This window comes from Thunnus maccoyii, chromosome 22 (assembly GCF_910596095.1).
Source record: "Thunnus maccoyii chromosome 22, fThuMac1.1, whole genome shotgun sequence".
NCBI lineage: Eukaryota > Metazoa > Chordata > Actinopteri > Scombriformes > Scombridae > Thunnus > Thunnus maccoyii.
Window position 1 is genome coordinate 25,086,873 of NC_056554.1, and position 22,157 is coordinate 25,109,029.

At 39.1% G+C, this 22,157-nt stretch overlaps 1 protein-coding gene across 6 annotated transcripts; it reads left to right on the forward strand.

Annotated features, from left to right (window-relative positions):
* Positions 1–6,575: 6,575 nt before the first annotated feature.
* Positions 6,576–18,011, forward strand: LOC121889627 (steroid 17-alpha-hydroxylase/17,20 lyase). Of its 6 annotated transcripts, XM_042401736.1 has the most exons (12): positions 6,607–6,621; positions 6,715–6,850; positions 10,600–10,641; positions 10,874–11,057; positions 11,463–11,587; positions 12,569–12,707; positions 12,787–13,016; positions 13,454–13,540; positions 14,355–14,570; positions 15,424–15,593; positions 16,417–16,520; positions 16,875–18,011. In XM_042401736.1, exons 3-12 carry the CDS (start codon positions 10,606–10,608, stop codon positions 17,138–17,140), a joined length of 1,557 nt encoding a protein of 518 aa, XP_042257670.1. In that variant the 5' UTR covers positions 6,607–6,621; positions 6,715–6,850; positions 10,600–10,605; the 3' UTR covers positions 17,141–18,011. The 6 variants fall into 6 exon arrangements, with proteins under 6 accessions (XP_042257669.1, XP_042257672.1, XP_042257670.1 ...); XM_042401735.1 differs by having other exon boundaries at positions 6,576–6,850; XM_042401738.1 differs by having other exon boundaries at positions 6,577–6,850; positions 11,467–11,587.
* Positions 18,012–22,157: the final 4,146 nt, after the last annotated feature.

Sequence of the window (22,157 nt, forward strand, 5' to 3'; positions counted from 1 at the left end):
CCAGGAGACGTTCTGTAAACAGCTTGATGGATTTTCTGCAAAGAAAGACAGGAAAACAATCAGACTCTCTCTCTTTTTTCAGCCTGTGTCGCACTGACAGACTGTCGTCGGCAGTTTCAGCACCACGGACAGCTCTGCAGTGCTGCAGAGAGAGAGAGACATAGAGAAGAAACAGAGAGAGAGAGAGAGAAGAAACCGAGAGAGAGAGACATAGACAAGAAACAGAGAGAGAGAGAGACAGAGAGAAGAAACAGAGAGAGAGAGAAGAAACCGAGAGAGAGAGAGAGACATAGAGAAGAAACCGAGAGAGAGAGAGAGAGACATAGAGAAGAAACCGAGAGAGAAGAAACCGAGAGAGAGAGACATAGAGAAGAAACAGAGAGAGAGAGAGACATAGAGAAGAAACAGGAAGAGAGAGAGAGAGAGACATAGAGAAGAAACCGAGAGAGAAGAAACCGAGAGAGAGAGACATAGAGAAGAAACAGAGAGAGAGAGAAGAAACCGAGAGAGAGAGAGACATAGAGAAGAAACAGGAAGCGAGAGAGAGAGAGACATAAAGAAGAAACAGGAAGAGAGAGAGAGAAGAAATAGAGAGGAAAGATGTGATTTTTTAAACAATGTTTTTTTATTTACACTTATATCATAAATAGATTATTCCAGTAAAAACATCAATAAATTACTTTTCTTTTTATACAATATTTCATATAAAAACAGCACTGAAACATAATTTATCCTCCATTACTGAGCAGATTAAATCATCATAACATCAAACTGTCATAAAATCATTTTGACTGAATTTGTGGATGTATGAAATCTAAAATCTACTCATATTCAGGCTTTGACTGACGCCTCAGACAGAAGAACTAACTCTCGACAAGAAGCATTTTCTATCTTATTTTTTCTTCTCTTATATAGAGACAACTTTGCCTCTCCTACCGCAGTAGTTGCCATTTCTTTGCAGTATTGTTGCTGTACATAACACCAAACAGTAGTTATGGACCATTTACAGTCAGAAAGAGCATTTACTGGAGACACTGGGGTTAATTTTTGCTACAAAGACATTAAGCTCCATGTAAAATCCTCTATTGATGATCACCTGATCTCTTATTTAAAGGAGCTTTATAAAAAAAACACAGTATCTATATATTGTCAACATGTGTAAATCTGAAGTCTCAACATATTTAGATTCAAGTAATGGCCCAGTAAATCCATTTAAACTTCTGGTGAAGCCCAGTTCAGGAAAAGGATCACCTCGATCTGGTATTTCTATACCACAACTACATTCCTGCAGCGTTTCCAGTTGTTCTTCCCGTACATCCAGTCTGAATTTATGTATCAAAGGTTCTTCTCTAGATGACTCCATTTAAAAAAAGTTCCATGCTTTAAAAAGTCCCTGATAAAACAACGGCAGTCATACAAGTCTAGAATCCAACAGAAACAGAGATGCATCTAACCCTAAATTGTCAGTTTTTCTCAAAACAATACTTGCCAGATTTCTTCATACCATGCCAACCATGTCCCCCTTCTTCCTTAGTCAGGAAAATTACACTTTGAGACCCCAATGAAGTTTATCCCAGAAAAAGTCAACAGCAACAGATTGTACTTCCTGTAGTTGGCCTGTAGGTGGCTCCATACATGTTAGTTTATGGCTCACAGTGGAAGAAACCAAGTTATTTATAATCAGTGCTCGGCCTCTATAAGACATCTGTGGTAAAAGCCATTTCCATTGAGCTAATTATCTTTTTACCCTCTCTAACACTCCTTCTCAGTTTGTCTTCACTACATTTTCATCTCCCAGATAAACTCCAAGATATATCAAACCATTTCTTTTCCATTTCATTCTTTCTGGGAGACAAACCAGAAAACCAGCCTCCCACTGCCAACACTTCACTTCTTTCCCAGTTTACTTTTGCTGCTGAAACATTCCCAAATTTATTCACATTTTTTAAAAATTGATCAATTTCTTCCTGTTTTTCAATAAAAATAATCATCACCATAAGCCGATAAAACATGGTTTTATGTTAAAATCAGATAAAACCAGACCATCTATACTGGAGCCTATTTTATGTATCAGTATTTCTTTTGAAATCACATCCATCGTTCCTGACATAGAGCCTCTACACACTTTAATTCTCTGTTGATTTTCAACACTCTCTCTGTGTCCTTTGATCATGGCAATGAAACCAGAGCTGAGGCCAAACCTTTCCATGAGCCTCCAAATGTCGAACACCTTTTCCTGATCCAGTGACGAGAGACCAGTTTCTATGGCCAAAGAACTAGAGACTTCCAAATAATCTCTGATTAATGATATATTATCAACCTACCAGACGCACAGTATGTTTGGTCCCTTCACCCCTGTTGGCCAAGGTCAAGGAGAGAGACGGGTTGTCAGTTCTTTATATCCTGAAGGTCACCTTTTTTTTTTTTTGGCAACAATGTCAGGATCTCTCTCCTACAGCTCTGTGGCAATGAAGTGTCATTAAAACTCTCATTAAAGACATTTAAAATGTCATCACACAGCTCAGCCCAGAAAGTTTTAAAAAAACATCCACCAGAAGTCCATCGATCTCCAGACCCTGCAGAGCTGGACAAAGTTCTTCTGGACACAGAGGACCTTCTACTTCCAAATTAGCCGAAATGAGATTAGTGCAGGAAGAGTCAAACAACACATCATCTTCATATTCACTGGTATACAGCTGACTGTAGAGATTCACAGCTCTCTGTCGTATAGCAGTAGGCTTAGTCAGCAGCTGTCCTGTTTCAGAGCGCGGGTCAAGGATTTGTCTGCTCTGTCCATTTTTATTTTCTAAACTGAAGAAAAACTTAGATGGAGAGTCCATCAGAGTAGGCGGACTATTGCTCCCTGTGCTCCAGAGCCCAGGAGGTCAACCAGTGCGGCTCTTTTGGATTTCCTGTGGACTCTATTGGACTTTGAATTTCCATTACCTCTATCCCTGCTGTGCAACCATGTATGTTGCCTTCCCTTGTCCCCCCACACATCAACCAAACTCTGAGTTTTTACTAAATGAATCATTGTACGTTTTGAAGCAGCATGACGTTCAGTGTGGTTTCTATCCACTACATCATTTTCTGTACAATTAAAACCTCAACACCTCTTCAGAGGAACAGTCATTTAAAATAGTGCCAATTTTAATTCAATACCACTCAGACCCTGATATAGGAATATACATTTATCAAAATATTATAGTGCTCAAGGCGTGTTTTCACTACCAGCAGTCTACCTATCACCTCTTCTACATTAATAGACTGTGGTAGAAAGGACAAAAGAACAGCCACTCCTCCACTATTTTTACTCAGATGACTCAGAGTTATTTCCCCGTTCTGTCTTCCACTCAGTCTCATTAGAAACATCACTATGTGTTTCATGTAGAGGATTCACATTTGAATGTCTCAGATAAACTCTTCCTCACATCTCTTGCTCCATTGAGGTTAAGTGTCGTTAACAAGCAGCAGCCAACATGGAAGTGCCAAAAACTGCAGTTCCGGCCACTTGAAGCTGGTTCCAAAAGCGAGTCAATCCCCATAGACCCCCATGTTAAAATGTCCAACTTTACAGCAGAAATAAACATGTTTACAGCCTGGTACAAACAGCGGTTTTGGTCTCTGTAGCTAATTTCCTCTTTCATGATAACTGTACAGGGGGTGAATTTTTATATAACTCGCCCATTTAAATTTTATTAAGCCTGAAAGTTATGTATAATTAAGGACATGGTCACTTTGAGTGACACGTGGGTACCGTCACAGGCAAGTCGCTACCACGGTGACAGCATTGGTTAGGTAACGTAACCATGGCGTAACCCCTGATTCACAGAGTATAGCCGTAGCCGTTGCTATTTCAGTGTGTTTTCAATTCATGAAAGTTAACTGTAACATTTTGGTCGCCTAAAAAGTCTTGTTCAGGGTTTGATTGTACTGAAAGACCCTTCAGTAAGAACATTTTAATGGTTTTAAACCTGTTTTTTGCCAGCAAAAAATAGCATTAGCATTATCACAGTTGTTGTATGTTTTGATTATAATGGACTACGGATGCAAATTAGCTTCAAGCTAACTCCGGTGCAGTGCAATATTTATGCTTAATATTGCACACTGTCCTGTTCAATAAATCAAATGATCAATTATCAACCATAGACTGTAAATGCATCATGCTAACCAAGCTAGCAGCTAGCAGCAAGCGTTAGGGTCAGCACCATCCTCTTGTCCAAATACGGTCACTTCTGGCTCTAAAAATCCAATAAAGCAACAGTCAAAATGCAAACTCAAGGCTTCAAAACTGGAGTCCACCAGCCAATGGGTGACATCATGGCGGCTACGTCTATTATTTTTGACGGTCTATGATCGTAACACCAAAGTCACTCATGGGAGAAACATGACAATACTAATAAAGTAGAGATAAGACATAATGTCTTAGACTGATTCAGCATCATCATCAGAGTTTAGATGTTGCTTCACTTTCAGTTTTCTCAGTCTGTAGATCTCTTTGTCAGTGAATCCTGCTTTTTTCTTGTTGTACATGTGTGATCTTCCAGAAACAAGAAAACACCTTTTATCTGCAAAATAATCTCCCATCTTCAATCCCTTCAAATTGTTTGTTGATTGTAGAAACAGTCTTTGCTTTCTTTGCTTTGTGAGTCATCATCAGAAGTCTGAGATTCGCTGTCGTCTCCACTCTGCTCATCCAGAGCCGGATGAAACCTGTTCCACTTCCTGCTCTCCTCTGGTCTTAATGGCTGCTCCCTGTTTTTAGTTGTTAGCCTTTAACATCACTGTCTTGCTTTCTTTTAACATCAAGATTTCTAACAGTTGTCTCCTCTTCCATCAATTCTGTCATTTTCAGTCACATCTGTTGGTGGATTCGTCATTCGTCATATCTTCTTGCTGTCCCTTTACACTTATTTCAACTTGTTTTTTCCCACTATTCTAACTTCTTTCTGTTTCTGTATTAGTCTGATTTTCAGTTCACTTCAATTCAAAGAAGGTTTATTTAAGTACAGTATTGCCACAACACGTTGAACAGGGTAGTACAAACAGGGAAAAGTACAAGTTTTAACATACAAACAATAAAACATTATGATTAACATTATAGTAAAAAAAACAACCATGTCAACAATATTTTGTAATGAAAAATACATTAATTGTGCTTGAAGAGAAAAAAAGGGCAATAATAATAATAGTTTTTATTTGAAAGAATATATACACATACATATATAAACATATGCATAATAACAATTATTATAAATAAATGAAAAAAAGGTAAAAACTGTTAAAGACAGACTTTGCTACATGTGTAGTTTTGTATATTCTGTTAGAAAGTGCAGCTCTGACTCGATCTGTCCAATGCCAATAAAGCCCCTTCGAATTGAATTAAGAGAGATTATCACATATTACTGCCCCCCGTCTGACATTCATGCTCGCATACATCAACGTTCAGCTGCTGTGATGTTGTCGCCATGGAGACGGGAGGAGATTCAGGCCAGGCGTTTTGTAAAATGAAGTCAGGGATACAGTCTTTTAATTTTTTGTCATTATTTTAATTGTTTTTGGGGGGGTTTGACTCCACAGCAGGAGCTCTGTTGTATTCTGTTGTTTATTTTAAGAGACAGGTTCACAATTTATTGTTATTTATTTATTTTACTTACAATTGAACAAAAAACTATTTTTTTATTGTAGTAATTGTTTTTCTTAACTAATTGTAAGAATTTTTCTAGATTCAAAAGAGGAAGATTTACAGGATTAAACCAACAGTCAGGAGCCCAAATGAACAGTGAAACATGTTTTTCTTGCTGTAATCATTCCTCCTGTTCATACTGACCATTAGAAGATCCCTTCATAATGACCTTACAATGGAAGCGATGGGGGACAAAATCTACAGTCCTCCTTCTGTGCAAAAATGTGTTTAAAAGTTTATTGGAGGCGAATATGAAGCTCCAACCGTCCAAATTAGTCAAATCAAGTCAATATCTTGCAAAATTTGTCTTTTTTAGTGCCAAATTCCCTCTTTGTTACTGCAGCTCAACAGAGAAACCAAAGGGGGGATTTTATACTAAAAAGATTTTAACTGCAGAAGATATCCACTTTATTGTTTTCCTAATTTGGACAACTGAAGCCCCATATTAGCTTCAAATAAAGAGATCAAAGGTATTACAGTTAATCTTCTGGGGAACATGAAGGTGTGAACCAAATTTCACAGCAATCGATCCAATAGACACATTTCAATCAAAACTACAAGAGATAACCTCATGGTGGCACTAGAGGAAAAGTCAGAGGGATTCATCCTCAGGTTAACATGAATGAACCAAATTAAATATCAATCCATTGAATAGATGTTGAGATATTTCAGTCTGAACCAAAGTGAGGGACTCCATCCTTTGGAGATCAAAACAACATTTTGTGAAGCAGCAGAAGAGAAAAAATGTATGCCCCATCAAGAATTTAAAGATAATTGTTGCAGGTTTTTCCATTAATGTCAAACAGAGTTTCTTTGAGCGCCCTCTAGTGGCCAACCGAGGAACTGCAGCCTTAAGGATCTCTGTTGCATCATCCTGGAAAGGACCATCAGTTTTCAGGATTCTCATTACAACAGTGTCTCACGCTGTTGTTCAGGTGGTGCTTACGTGTTGTTTATGGTCAAATTGTCAAAAATAGTGTTGAACTTGACCGTCTCAGATCAATCATTAGCAACATGTGACCAATCAGTGGAGCAGGTTGCAGTTTGTGCCGTCAGTGGACTGTGATGGATGACGAGAGAGAGAAACCCCCTCTTTTATAGACGTGTGAAGGGACTTTATGGAGAAGCAAGGATGATGGAAGTGTGTGAGAATGTGGGGGCGAGGTAAGAGAGACTGTTGCCATGGCGCTGTGCCACCTTCTGTTCCCTCCACCTGTTACAAACATCACAGCCACACTCTATAATAGAGCTGCATGGATGCGTTGAGAGCATTGTGGCGTCAGAAGCGTCCTTCAGTTTCTGTCATCTGTCGCCACTGATACTTTATATATCTGTCACATAAATAAATGAGACAGTCAGGAATGATGAGGTTAATGTAAAGGTGTTTAAAGTCGCTAAGAGAACCAAATTTAGAATTGCACTCCTATGTCAGACTCTTGAAAAAATGATCAAAATTGACGCAGTTTTTTAAAACTGAGATTTTAGTTTGGAGCCCCCAGTAATGTGCAGCAATAGTAAGTAAGTAAGTAAACTTTATTTCTACATCACCGTTCAAAACCAGAGTTACAAGGTGCTTCACAAAATACAATACCATAAAATATAGCTGCAATTTCAGCTATATATGCAGCATAGAGAAAATGAGATACAGATAGCAAACATAGAGAGATAAAACCAAACATAAAAAGGACAACATAGAAACATTTGAAGTATGTTCTGTATGACTGAAGAATCTCCAGTCCAAGAACTTCAGATATGAACTCACACTAACTGTAGTGCAAAAATAGCATCTCCAGTCCAAGAACTTGAGATATGAACTCACACTAACTGTAGTGCAAAAATAGCATCTCCAGTCCAAGAACTTCAGATATGAACTCACACTAACTGTAGTGCAAAAATAGCACAACCAGTCCAAGAACTTGAGATATGAACTCACACTAACTGTAGTGCAAAAATAGCATCTCCAGTCCAAGAACTTCAGATATGAACTCACACTAACTGTAGTGCAAAAATAGCATCTCCAGTCCAAGAACTTCAGTTATGAAGTCACACTAAATGTAGTGCAACAATGGTTCCTCCAGCCCAGACAAAGTCCTCCCAGTCCTCCAAACAAAAAGCCAAGTGGGGGTCAAGGCACCATTCAGTGAGTATTTGGTGGCCTGGGGTAGCACAGTTTGGTGGCTGTTGAGTGAAAACTGACCAACCAGTAAGGCTTTGAAAATCAAACCAGATGAAAACCCATGCCTGTCAACGGGGGGGGGGGGAGAAATGAGAACAAGTTTCTATTTCCAAAAGCTGTATACAAGCACATCTGTCGGTAAGGAAAAAAAAAAGTCCCACTCATTTGGCAACTACCTATGTGGCTGATGCCATGGACCACCCTGCTGACACGGAAAATCATCTGAGTTCCCCAAAAATAAAAATAAAAATAAGTTCAAATTGCTCAAAAATCCACTGGATGTTGCTCAAGAACACTCTGACCAGATTGAACTAAAGGGGAAACCTCCATCTTCATTTTAGGAAACATGAACTCTTCTATAAAAGACTCAGATCATAATCACAAAATGTATTTTTTATAGTGTGTGAAAATTATTGTTCCAGTAAGAGGTTATTAAAGAGACACTCCACTGTCCATGTCTCCTGAGAAAATGTCTGGCTACCTGTTGTTTTTAGAATAGATTTTAAGATTTTATTGATTACTTAAGCTGAAATTATACTTTCCACGGCTGCAAACCTGCGAGTCCGCAAGGGTCCGCGTAACATAAATTTCATCATCAGAGGGTGTAGGCTCTGTGCAGACATCTACATACCTCCAATTTATTTTGACTGTGCAGACCGGCGCGGACAAGTCCGTGAGGCCACTAGGCTGTCTTCCTGTAGACACTGGTCTACTGCACATATGTGGAACGGGTCCTCCAAGTGGACTCCAGAAAGTAGTATAAACAGAACTACTACCCATCCATGGTGGCATCCGCTCGGGAGTAGAAATGAAGCTTTACAAAGCCCCGAGAGGCCTCGCTTTAAGCTATCTATCAGATCTCTTATCGCCCTGTGTCCCACTCCCTGAGATCATTGGATGCATCGCTTCTTGTTGTTCCAAGGTCCAGACTGACACATAAAGGGGACAGAGCCTTTGCAGTGCCTGAGGAGACCAGTGCTGCCAACTCTGTCTCATCTTTTAAATCACTTTTTTTGATTTTTGCTGAAATATTGGATCATTTGAACATTTATTGAAATGAAAGCATGTGAGAAGTTTAGAGGGAAAAATCACTATTTGGTGGAGCTGTTAACAACTCATAGACATGTGAAATGTGACCCCGACTACACACTGCTTTTTGTAAGACGTCAAAAGCCAAAAAGGTTGGAAACCACTGGTTTCATCTTTAACAATGTGTTGTATTTTAAAAGCTTGTTATATTATCCATTGTGTCAAATCTTCATCTGAAAAGTAACTAAAGCTGTCAAATAAATGTAGTGGAGTAGAAAGTACAATATTTCCCTCTGAAATGTAGAAAGTAGCATCACATGGAAATACTCAAGTAAAGTACAAGTACCTCAAAATTATATTTAAGTGTAATACTTTCCACCACTGCTGCACACTGGTGACATTCACCCCCCCAAAGATTTTTCAGTTTCACTAACATGTATTTGGTTTATAGTGCCAACAAGCAGCAGTAATAAAGCAGTTTGTAGCATTATTCAATGTGCTGTTCTGTTTGCCCAGTTAGTTTATACAGTCTGTGTCTTATTTTAGAGCCTAAAATAAGGAAATGAGGCACATTATAAGATGATTTGGTTCAGTCTCCTGAGATACCGAACAGAGTTAAATTAAAGTTTATCATGATGTTGTGAAGGAAACCAAACAGTTTGATAGGACAGGGCTGAAATTATACTTTCCACGGCTGCAAACCTGCGAGTCCGCAAGGGTCCGCGTAACGTAAATTTCATCATCAGAGGGTGTAGGCTCTGTGCAGACATCTACATACCTCCAATTTATTTTGACTGTGCAGACCGGCGCGGACAAGTCCGTGAGGCCACTAGGCTGTCTTCCTGTAGACACTGGTCTACTGCACATATGTGGAACGGGTCCTCCAAGTGGACTCCAGAAAGTAGTATAAACAGAACTACTACCCATCCATGGTGGCATCCACTCGGGAGTATAAATGAAGCTTTACAAAGCCCCGAGAGGCCTCGCTTTAAGCTATCTATCAGATCTCTTATCGCCCTGTGTCCCACTCCCTGAGATCATTGGATGCATCGCTTCTTGTTGTTCCAAGGTCCAGACTGACACATAAAGGGGACAGAGCCTTTGCAGTGCCTGAGGAGACCAGTGCTGCCAACTCTGTCTCATCTTTTAAATCACTTTTTTTGATTTTTGCTGAAATATTGGATCATTTGAACATTTATTGAAATGAAAGCATGTGAGAAGTTTAGAGGGAAAAATCACTATTTGGTGGAGCTGTTAACAACTCATAGACATGTGAAATGTGATCCCGACTACACACTGCTTTTTGTAAGACGTCAAAAGCCAAAAAGGTTGGAAACCACTGGTTTCATCTTTAACAATGTGTTGTATTTTAAAAGCTTGTTATATTATCCATTGTGTCAAATCTTCATCTGAAAAGTAACTAAAACTGTCAAATAAATGTAGTGGAGTAGAAAGTACAATATTTCCCTCTGAAATGTAGAAAGTAGCATCACATGGAAATACTCAAGTAAAGTACAAGTACCTCTAAATTATATTTAAGTGTTAGTTTAGAGCCTAAAATAAGGAAATGAGGCACATTATAAGATGATTTGGTTCAGTCTCCTGAGATACCGAACAGAGTTAAATTAAAGTTTATCATGATGTTGTGAAGGAAACCAAACAGTTTGATAGGACAGGGCAGGCTGACGTGGTCCTTCTCTCATTTCAGGTTGCCATGGCAACCAGTGACATGCAGTCCGATAACATCAAGGTTGGTTGACCAAGATAAACACACACACACACTCACAAGCACACATACACACAAACATGAGTTACAACAACACACACTCATTACCTCTGACCTCTCCAAGGTCTCTGCATGCGTTAGCAAGAGATTAAAACCCAGAACTCTTCAGCTTCTCTTCATTTTACTCTCCATCTCATCGCAGCCATGGTCAGCTTTACCTTTCCTCTCTCTCTCCCTCCCTCTCTCTCTCCATCAGTCCTTCTCATCTTCATGGTCACGGTCATCATCTTGCTCCTGGTTACACACCAGTCCATTCCTGAAACCAAACCCCCGGCTCGGGGCTCCATCCCCTGCCTGCCGCGGCTCCCCATCCTGGGCAGCCTCCCCTGGCTGGGAGGAGGCCTCCCTCCACACCTGCTCTTCACACAGCTGGCTCACAGGTGAGAGAAACACTCACTCACAGCAGGAGGCTGCAGGTCTCTGTTTCTGATACTGGAAGTGAAAAGACCAGGAGGCTCCTAAAGACGGTGCTGATGTGTTTGTGACAACTCTGCAATTTATCAAAGAACTTGGTGATGTTTGGAAGAAATCGTTAATGTTTGGAAGAAATCGTTAATGTTTGGAAGAAATCCTTAATGTTGGGAAGAAATCCTTAATGTTGGGAAGAAATCCTTAATGTTGGGAAGAAATCCTTAATGTTGGGAAGAAATCATTAATGTTTGAAAGAAATCTTTAATGTTGGGAAGAAATCGTTAATGTTTGGAAGAAATGATTGATTGATCCTGAGCAGATCAGGTGACCATGAAGTGATTATGAAGTGTATTTGTGTTTATGTCGTGTGCGAGTCAGGTATGGGCCTCTCTTTGCTCTCTACCTCGGTCCTCACTACACTGTGGTCGTGAACAACCATCAACACGCCAGAGAGGTTCTGCTGCAGAGAGGGAAAGACTTTGCTGGACGGCCCAGCATGGTGAGACATACACAGAACCGACATTCATTATAAATCTCACCATTTATTTTCTCTTCATTGCTGCAGAGCCTAAATACAGTGATGTTAGTCAGTTCATTCATTTAACCACACCAAGAAATATCTATGATTATTGTAATTTGCATTGAATTTACTGTTTACATCCTTGCTACCAGTATGAGGAACCCTATTGATTATTATAAACTGACCTTTACACAAGTGACACCCTTTAGTTTTGATTATATATTGTATTTCATCAAACTCAGTATTCTATTGTTCTGAACAAAATGTGTTTAAAGCATTTTTCAAAAACTGTCAACTATCAAAAGTTTGGTTCGATGTTTCATCTGACTCTTAGTCTCGTTTACTTTGGTCAGATATTTCCTGATCTAATCAGAAATCTTTCTCACTTTAAACCATATTTTCTTTACTTTAGATTTTTTTTATTTAACAGTGATGCATTGAGCAGTTTGATATATTTTGTTAATTATTCCCCTAATTAATGGACCAGTTCATTTAGTGACATCTAGTGGAACAGACTTGGCAAAAATGGAAAATAATATTCATAATTATGTTTTAATTAGTGTATAATCACTTGAAACTAAGAACTGTTGTGTGTTCCTTACCTTAAAATGAGCCCTTTATACAACAGAGGGAGTGGGTCCTCTTCCATGGAGCTGTCATGTTGCACCTCCATGTTTCTACAGTAGCCCAGAACGGACAAACCTAACACTGGCTCTAGAGAGGGCCTTTTTTTGGTATCAGTACCAAAACTCAGATCTTATTGGCACTGACATAAAATTTGTTTTAAATGACTCTGGCATAAGTAGCTATAAATGACATGAAACATCAGGTTTTTTGAACATATGACAGCATTCTGGCATTTTTACAATCATTGGGCAACATGCTGAAGTTCGCTTTGTAAAGCATCTCAGTGTAAATGTGAAGAAACTTCTCCTTCCTCTTTCATTTGTTCCTCTGCAGGTGACCACCAACCTGTTGACCAGAGGAGGTAAAGACATTGCATTTTCAGACTACTCTCCTCTCTGGAAGTCACATCGCCGCCTCGTCCACAACTCCTTCACTCTGTTTGGAGAAGGAACCAGCCGACTGCAGGACATTGGTAGTCATCTCCATCCATCCGTTTTTAAATTCTTTTGCTATCCATCCCTTCATAGCCTATCCTCCTATTCTCTCCTCAGTTCTGTCCTCGGTGGACAGCCTGTGTGCTGAGCTATTGTCCAGTGGGGGGCGTGGCCTCGACCCATCTCCTGCGGTGACCAGAGCCGTCACCAACGTTGTGTGCACGCTGGTGTTCAGCGCCACCTATCGCCGCGGTGATGCTGAGCTGCAGGAGGTGATCCGATATAACGATGGCATTGTGCAGACGATCGCCAGGGGAGGACTGGTTGACATCTACCCCTGGATGAAGGTACGCTAACCTGAACTTAATTTTAAACTTAACCCTAAAATAAGCCTTAAACCTGAAACAGTCATTTGAAGAGATGAAGACAAGCAATAAAAAATGTATCAAAAATGTCCTCACTTCCCCAACATGACCTCACTTTTCAAAAATTTTCTGTCTTTCCTAAAATGCCACCAATGTTAAGAAATGTCCTCACTTTATAAACATGTCCTCAGTTTGTAAAATGTCCTCACTTCCCAAAAATATTTTTTCTTCCCAAAATGTCCTCACTTTTCTAAAATGTCTTCACTTCATAAAAATGTTCCCACCATTCATAAATGTCCCTATTTTTCAGAAATGGTCTCACTCTCAAGGTACAAAACTGAAATTGGTCCTTACAAAGATAGAAGTACAGAGCACACACATTTAAAAACAGACACTAACAGTCTGTTTCTGTCCTTCAGGTCTTTCCTAACGAATCTCTCAGTAAGCTGAAGGAGTGTATCACCGTCAGAGACCGACTGCTGACGCGTAAACTGGAGGAGCATAAGGTAACGTGTACACAGAATGCTTTGAACTCTCTGTGATGACACTGGATTAGTTTTCACATATAGAAACATGTGATAGACCAGCAGATGGCGCCATGTTCACCAGCAACCACAATCTGACACAACAAACAACATCCTGATGATTCAGCTTTTCTTAGAACGTCACCAGTAGTGGAACTTAAAATCTAGAGGAAAAGTCAAAGAATAACAACTAAATAATTAAGATTGAACCTCTGGAGATCATGAATTTTATGAAAAGATATCTCTCTCTGGACCAAAGAGCTGGGCAGACAGGTCATTATGTTTTTTGTAGTTTTTGTTGTACAATTTATATTTAACATACAATGTATAACATTTATTTATTTGCATTTGTATTGTGTTGATTGTACAAATTAGTTCTGAATAAATGCACATGTGGAGCCGCCACAGCATCACGTCTCTAGTTTTCTTTCTTTGTTCTGTAAACTCTGTTTAAGTCGTAGTAGATGTGTTGCAAATATGAATGTCTAACTGGAGAAAAACAACGTACATATCCGCCCTCTAGTGGTGATCACAGGTAGCACAATTCATCTTTAATTAAATTGTTGAAGATATTGACTTGACTTAATGTTGATCTAATCAAGGGGAGATTAGACAAACATGTTTCTTCACAGTTTATAAAATCTTTCTGGACTTAAGGGGCTACAAAGAAATCTCCCTTTTGCTGTTACAATTTTTGTGAAAATGTACATTTTTTAATTTGACCTCTAACAGAAGCATAAACTCTTGTTTGTAAAACCTCCAAACCAGTAAGATAAACTTCTCTCCCTCCATCCAGGCATCGCTCAGCGAAGGTGACCCCCGTGACCTTCTAGATGCCCTGCTAAAGGGTCAGACGGGCAGTGGGCGGGGTCAGAGGTCGTCTGAGTCGGAGGATGAAGGGATCACAGACGACCATGTCTTGATGATAGCGGCTGAGGCTTTTGGAGCCGGAGTGGAGACAACGTCCACCACGCTGCTGTGGATCCTGGCCTACCTGCTGCACCATCCAGAGGTAAACACACTGATAATAACAATACTGGTATTTATGCTGCTAGTTCAGTCACATTTGATGTCAGATATTAAGGTCACCAGCCACAAAACAAAACTTTGTACATTTATATATTTATATATACTTAAATTCAAATAAATTCTTTTTAAATATGTCTTTACTTTCCAAAATTTCCCCACTTTTCCAAAATGTCCACACTTTCTAAAAGTATTCCCGCAATTTATACACATGTATTTTATACAGTATGTAATATAAGTTTATATATATCAATTCAGGTAAATTCAAAATGCTTTGTCGTCCCTTTAAGGGCATTTTGAGACAAGAAAGTCTGCAAACACAAATACACATAAACAATTTATTCACACACATATAAACCATCTAAAATTACAAATATGTCAATGTTAGAAAGACTACAAATATATACTGTAAATTTAAAATATGTAATAAATTATAATAAATATACAGTATGTCAGGTTTTTTTCTCTGGTATTTATAAACTACTGCTATCACTAAATGTATTTACAGTATAAATCAGAGAAAGAAATATAAAACCATAAAATACTTCATGATTTTTTGTTATAAAAAGGAAGTTTCAGATGCTGTTTGACTGTCCAATAAGCACTTTGGATGAAGCATACCGACCCCTTTATGAGATAGTTCTGTGGTACAAAACTCCAATCTTGCAATTACGAGAAGAAAATTTCATAATTACAAGAAAACAATTTCATAACTGAGTGACACATCTTGTTATTATGAGAAAAGGTCTCCAGTGAATGAAACTTGCTTCTGTAGGTCTTGATGATGAACAGTCATCGTTTGAATGTGGCGACCACTCTGTGCTCCGCCCTCCTTCCAGGTCCAGGAGCGTGTGCAGAAGGAGCTGGACGAGCATGTGGGCGGCGAGCGAGCGGTGTGCATGTCGGACCGCGGCCAGCTGCCGTACCTGGACTGTGTCATCAATGAGGGCATGAGGATCCGACCAGTCAGCCCAGTCCTGATCCCACACACCGCCATGACCGACAGCAGGTAGGCCTACACTTAAATACGTTTTATACACAACAATATTATACACATGTGAAATATATACATACAGACCCTTTGGAGGGGCCCGACCCCTAGGTTGGGAACCACTGGACTAAACTAGCTAACTGTATATAAAGTAGTGTAAACTAGCTCCACCTCCAGCAGCTACAACAGTAACATGCTGCTCTAACACTGATGCTTCACTATTAATAATCTAATGATGTCATATATAATAATATATCAGTCAGAGGGACCAAACCACTACTTTTACTGCAATACTTTAACTACATCAAGCTCATAATACTTATGTACTTTTACTGTAATACTTTAACTACATCAAGCTCATAATACTTATGTACTTTTACTGCAATACTTTAACCACATCAAGCTCATAATACTTATGTACTTTTACTACAATACTTTAACTACATCAAGCTCATAATACTTATGTACTTTTACTGCAATACTTTAACTACATTAAGCTCATCATACTTATGTACTTTTACTGCAATACTTTAACTACATCAAGCTCATAATACTTATGTACTTTTACTGTAGTAGGATTTTTTCATGCAGGACTTTTACTTGTAATGAAGTATTTTTACTTTTACTGCAGTAAAGTATCTGAATACTTCTTCCACCACTGCATAATGCTCATGTAACACTAACAGAACTGATCCTATGTCCAACACGTTAACCCATTCAAGCCAAAGTCACGTCCAACTACAAAATTAAAAGTAAAAAAGATAAAACGCCACATAATAAAAAAGAGTAAATACATAAATGTTAGCCTAGATTAATGAAACAATCTTTCTCTCTCCTGCAGTATTGGAGGTCACTCTGTCAGTCGTGGGACTCGTGTTTTGGTCAACATGTGGTCGATTCATCACGACCCGCAACACTGGGACAAACCTGACCTGTTCAGCCCAGGTAACACACACCGATATACACACACATAACAAACTTTACCAGCTGATTGGTGCGTTACATTAACTTATACTATTATTAATTGCACGCTGCATGTACTGTTTACACTATGAACATTTGCACATTCCAGGTCAACATTTTATACATTTCATTTCATTCTTCTTCTCACTTGTAGTATGTTTCATTCTTTCTTTTTTATATTATTTACAATTACTTAGTTTTGTGTATATTTTGACTTTTATGCACCACAACACCAGGCAAATTCCTTGTATGTGCAAACCTACTTGATAATAAACTTCATTCTAATTTTCAAAAAAGCATCTAAACACACCGCCTCCCTGTTTTCCGCCTCTCCAGATCGTTTCCTTGACGACCAGGGCCAGCGGGTAACACCCTCCTGCTTCCTACCGTTTGGGGCGGGGCCTCGGGTCTGCATCGGCGAATCATTGGCCAGGCTGGAGCTGTTCCTCTTCTTGTCCTCTCTGCTCCAGCGAATGAGCTTCAGGCTGCCGGACGGGGCTTCCCCGCCCAACCTGCAGGGGCGGCTGGGCGTGGTCTTGCAGCCGTTACCTTATAAGGTCGTCGTCTCTCCGAGGTCGGGGTGGCAGGGCGGGGCGAAATAAGAGAAGGGAGAGAGGTTGATAGCTGACCTAAAGGCTACGAAAGAAAACAATAATTATAAAATGAATATAACTGAAATAAATCCTATTTTCACCTCGTTCCCTGGTGAAAGTTTTATAACGTTGTAACACGCGAGTGTTAGCTGGCTGCTCCATATAGCAGCGTTTTCCAAAAACAAATGACTTGAACAGACACTAGTTCTTTACAGTTCCATAAAAATAAAAAAATGGTCATAAAAATACTGCAAACAGCAGCGGAATCCAAACATTACATTACACGAAAGTACTACAATCAAATACTGTTACTTAGCAGACTTGGTTACTTTTAAAAGTGCTTAATTTTTCCTTTAAGTGAAGTCAAAATACATCGCTAAGTTCATCAAGAATAGTTAGTCAAAGTTTGCTAGACTAAAAAGATGGTTGGGATATGGCTAATTTCTGTAGGCTAACGTATAATTAGCATTAGCAGTTTCCATAGCTTTTGAGGTTTTTTTCTCAATTGATGAAAGAAAACTCTGTTGAACACATTATTTTTATATTAGACAATCCTTATTAATAAAAAAAACCCATCATGAAGCTTAAATTCTTGCTAACAGTAACAAGCTAATGCTAATGCTAACTGATTTTAAACACCTACAATTAGCATACAATTGGACATAATCTGTGAGTTGGTAATTCTACAATGTTTCAAAGGTTTAAGGTGGTTTGTTTGTGAGTGTTTTATGAATAAAAGATTATCCACTTCAAGATGTTTTTCTTTTCTCATAAATGGATATCTAGTTTTCTAAGACTACTAAGTGTAATCCTGGTGAAGTGTAATTGACATTTTTACTATTAGTTATTAATCAATAAATAATGATTAATTTTCCGTACAGTAATGGTGTTTTGTTTCATTATCAGCACCTGTTGGATGAATGTGGTTCCGCTGTATGAATGGACACAGTCAGGTGGTAGATTTGACGGTTTTATTCAGTATATCTTCACACACTTTTAGAACAGGCTGGTTTAGTTAGGTCACACACACATTCACACATACACACTCACTATTAATTTAGTAATACTAATAATTAGCATTTTTATCATCATAATATTACGGGAGTTTAAAGACCAATCTCTTCTCTGCTTCCTTCCACTCCTCCAGCAGAAAGCTCATGCAAACAGGAAGGACAGAAGAGAAGAGATGACAAGAAGAGAAAAACATTCTTTAGACAGAGGGAGGGGCTCCTACAGCAGAAGGAACAGACTGACGTTTTAGTAAATTAAATAATTTCGTCAAACACCACAGGTGGAGCTGCTTCCAATCTCCTCATGGAACAAGTGAAAGTTGATCAAAGAGCCAAAATGGTAAAAACAATTTAATGAGGCCAAAACTTCCGACTGGGTTCACGTCTCAGGGTCAGCGCTGGTTTTACAGAGCCGGGGGATGAATTAAAAGATGGTTACCCATCGTACCAGGTTCTCCTTATCACTTATCTTAAAGGCTGGCAATTTTCGATATTTAATTACTGTCAAAAAATCTCATGTTTGGATCCAAACCAACAATGAACTAATCTACTAACAAGTATTGTGTGTGTATCAAAGCCTGATATATCTTATTCCTCTGTGCCAGTGATCCACAACGCTGCACTGGGTTTGGTCACATTAGTTTGTGTAGAAACAACTCCAAAGAGTAAAAGTAACGAGAACATAGTAACCCGCTGTACATCTTTGGAGCCGTTTCTAATCAAACTAACGTGACCAAACTCTTCATGATGAAGGAACATGTCACCCAGTGCAGCGGTGTGGCTCACTGACGTGATGTTTAATAGTTTTTTGGACAACAACAGAGGAATAAGATATATCAGGCTTTGATACACACACATTACTTGTAAGTAGATCAGTTCATTGTTGGTTTGGATCCAAACATGAGATTTTTTGACAAGAAGAAAAATTGAGACATTCGCCAGCCAAATCCTTTAAGGAATATTAAAAAAATATTTGTTCATCAAGCTTCAATTGAAAGTTCGGAATTTTGCTTCGTGTTGGGTTTCTGAATGAAGGGCTCACCCCAAAATGAAATTACAGTTTATTGTCTACTCATCACGTCCTCAGCCTTATGTCTAATAACCGAAATTCATACAAATTTACCCCTAGTTCCAGCTCATCTTTTACGGCAACAAGAAGCATAAAACATCTTATCAAATCTCTTAAAACAGCTCCTGCAGCAGATCTAATGATGGATTTCCATTTATAGCCTGGAAACCTGCAGTGTGATGCACCATTGGCAACCGTGATCAGAAGTTGTGATGCAGTTTTTCCACATGACAAACAAGTGAATTGCTGTTGCTTGCCTTGATAATGTGTTTGAGATTCACCTAAAACTGCAATAAGTTGGTGGGACTTTCACCTCTCCATCTACTGAGCTCTCTTCTGTCAATATTCTCTTTTTAATTTTTAATACTGTTGTGAGGATGACTTGCCAGAAAAATGCCCACATCTACACTTCGACCAGTTTTCATTGAAACAAATTACAAGCCAGTCACTGACGTTTGTGACTAAATCAGCATTTTCTGCAGCTGCTTCACAGTAAAACCCTTCCAACAGATCACCAATGGGCAGCAGATGTCAGGGTGAGTAGACAAAAGTATTTTAATTTCCTGTATAATCTGTTCCTTTAAATGTTTTAGTTACCACAGATTTATGTTGGAAGGGATCATCGGAGGATGACAAGTTTGTTTTTTAGCTGTTCCCAAAGAAGTCCTTAAACTTTGTTTGAGGACAGGTAATTTCAGGTTTATTAATGGTTTACAGATTAAAGGCAGTATAATATAGCTTTTAAACTATTAGGTACTGCAGTCAATTTTGGGTTAAAACCAAACTTCTGACTTGTCGATGTGAATCCAGTCAGTTTATCAGTGAGGACAATTTTTGAATGTTTTGATCCACTGACATTTGATGAAAAACTAGACCTGGTTGAACTCAGATTTCTCAAAAAAAAAAAGAAAAAAAAAAAAAGATAAAGACAAAGTTTCCAAAAGTAAATCAGGCCCTAAAATCAGCCTTAGGTACTGGGAGATCATCCGAGCTACTGTTAGTCATTTAGTTGAATATTTTACCCCCAAAATGCCTCACAGCACCAGGAGTGTTGACGTCTTTACTGTCAGGGACCTCCAGTGGGAATTGAACCCCCAACTTCTGGCAGTGCTGGTGCCTTGCTGGATCCACTGAGCTAAACAGAAACTAATAAACTTTTGCTTTAAGGGAAATTTAAACTCTTCTCCCGCTCGTATGTACCATTAGTTTGTGATTCCAGGAGTTGTGGAGTTCCCTCAACCTACCTCTTCTACTTCATTCAGTGACTGATTAAATTTCCCATGATGCCTCCATTTAGCTGGTAGAAGTGAGGTGCTGTGAGGAAATTTGGATAAAATCTTCAATGAAATGTCAGACAACCAATCAAATCCGTTCTTCCCTCCACAAGGCTGATCTGAGAGCTGCAGAGCCTTTGGGAACCTGAGCTACAGACAGATTTCAGACATTTCTCCAGTCATTCTGGTCGAAAGTCCACACCCACACAGAGCAAGAACAGCTCTATCTAATGCTAAGTAGTAACAGTTGTCAAGTAGAAATGGCACTCTGTAACCATGGAGATATATAACCTTATTAGTTCAGATAAACAAAAAACACCATCAACCACAACATCAACCACAACATCGACGGCTCGGTGTCACCCTTGAGCTTTCTTGAAGAGGTCCTTCAGCCTCTAGAAACGCTTCATTCTCGGTCCTCAGGCGCAAATTTGGCCTCAATCGAACAAGGTCTGGATTTTGACCTCATGTCTGAGACGAATCAGAGACGTCATCAGTAAATCTGTTTGAGCTCTGCAAAGTCCGGATTGGCTCGAAACCAGATTAGTATTTCTGTGAATTTAACCACAGATTCTTAAAAAAAGAGACCGCATCATGTTTTTATCCTTTCATGTATGAATCCAATCTTGTGCACGTTGGTTTTCAAACTGACTATCGCGACTTCTGGAAGTCCAGAAAACATCCAGCTGTCAATCAAGTTTGAAATGAAACTGTCCGTTCTATTGCTGCCATTTTACGTAAGTCACATCCTGACCAGGGCAGCCATTTGCTTTTGTCACAACGATGTCTTGAGTCCAACAAAGGTTTGTCCATCATGGGTATCCGTATGGATGCCGCTGTCAGCAAAGTTGTACCCATCATCGTTTGCAACAAATGTGTACATGAAATCCGTGTTGTAATGCAGCATGGACACAGGGTTTAAGGATCATTCAACCAGACTCAACATTTTCCTATCAGAGAAAGTTGAGTTAATGATATATGTGACTGGAACAATCGTCAGGTGACCGGGTCTCTGTGCCTCAGCAGTTGCCATAGTTACAGAGATACCTGAAAGCATCACTTTCCTCCAAGACGATATTGCCTCAAGCTCCTGTGTCTTTATTCTCAGTAAAGACAATATTTGAACATTCCCACTTTGAAGAGTTCTGTTTCCACCAATCATCTGCCTTTACAATCTGATGATGTCACTGCACACTCTGCTTCTCATTGGGTAAGGGTCAGACTTTACTCTCTCTGGTATCTTTTCAAACACACTCCGACATCAAGGCCCATATTTTTCAAACTGCTAACAGTGAAAGATGAAAGCACTACTCACAAACTTAAGAATAAAAGCTGTTTATCAAATTTCTTTCTTTCTTTTAGATTTCTTTCTTATGCTCTCAACCTAAAGAGAGCTCCTGAAGTCTCTTAAATTGGTGACGAGTAGAGAAAGAGGTCAGCACACACCAGTTTTGGATTAGATTTTTGTTCACTTCACATGCAAGTTGCTGCTTGAGATATTAAGGATTTAACACAAATAAAATCATAAAAAGAATATGGCAGGTGTAGGATAAATCCCTGTCTCTGATTGGCTGTTCCTGTTCTGGGCATACATTGGGTCAATCATGTTATTCCTCTTAAAAGTTTGTTGTAAATTGGAGTAAGTTACAAAAAAACTCTTAAGTGTAATTTTT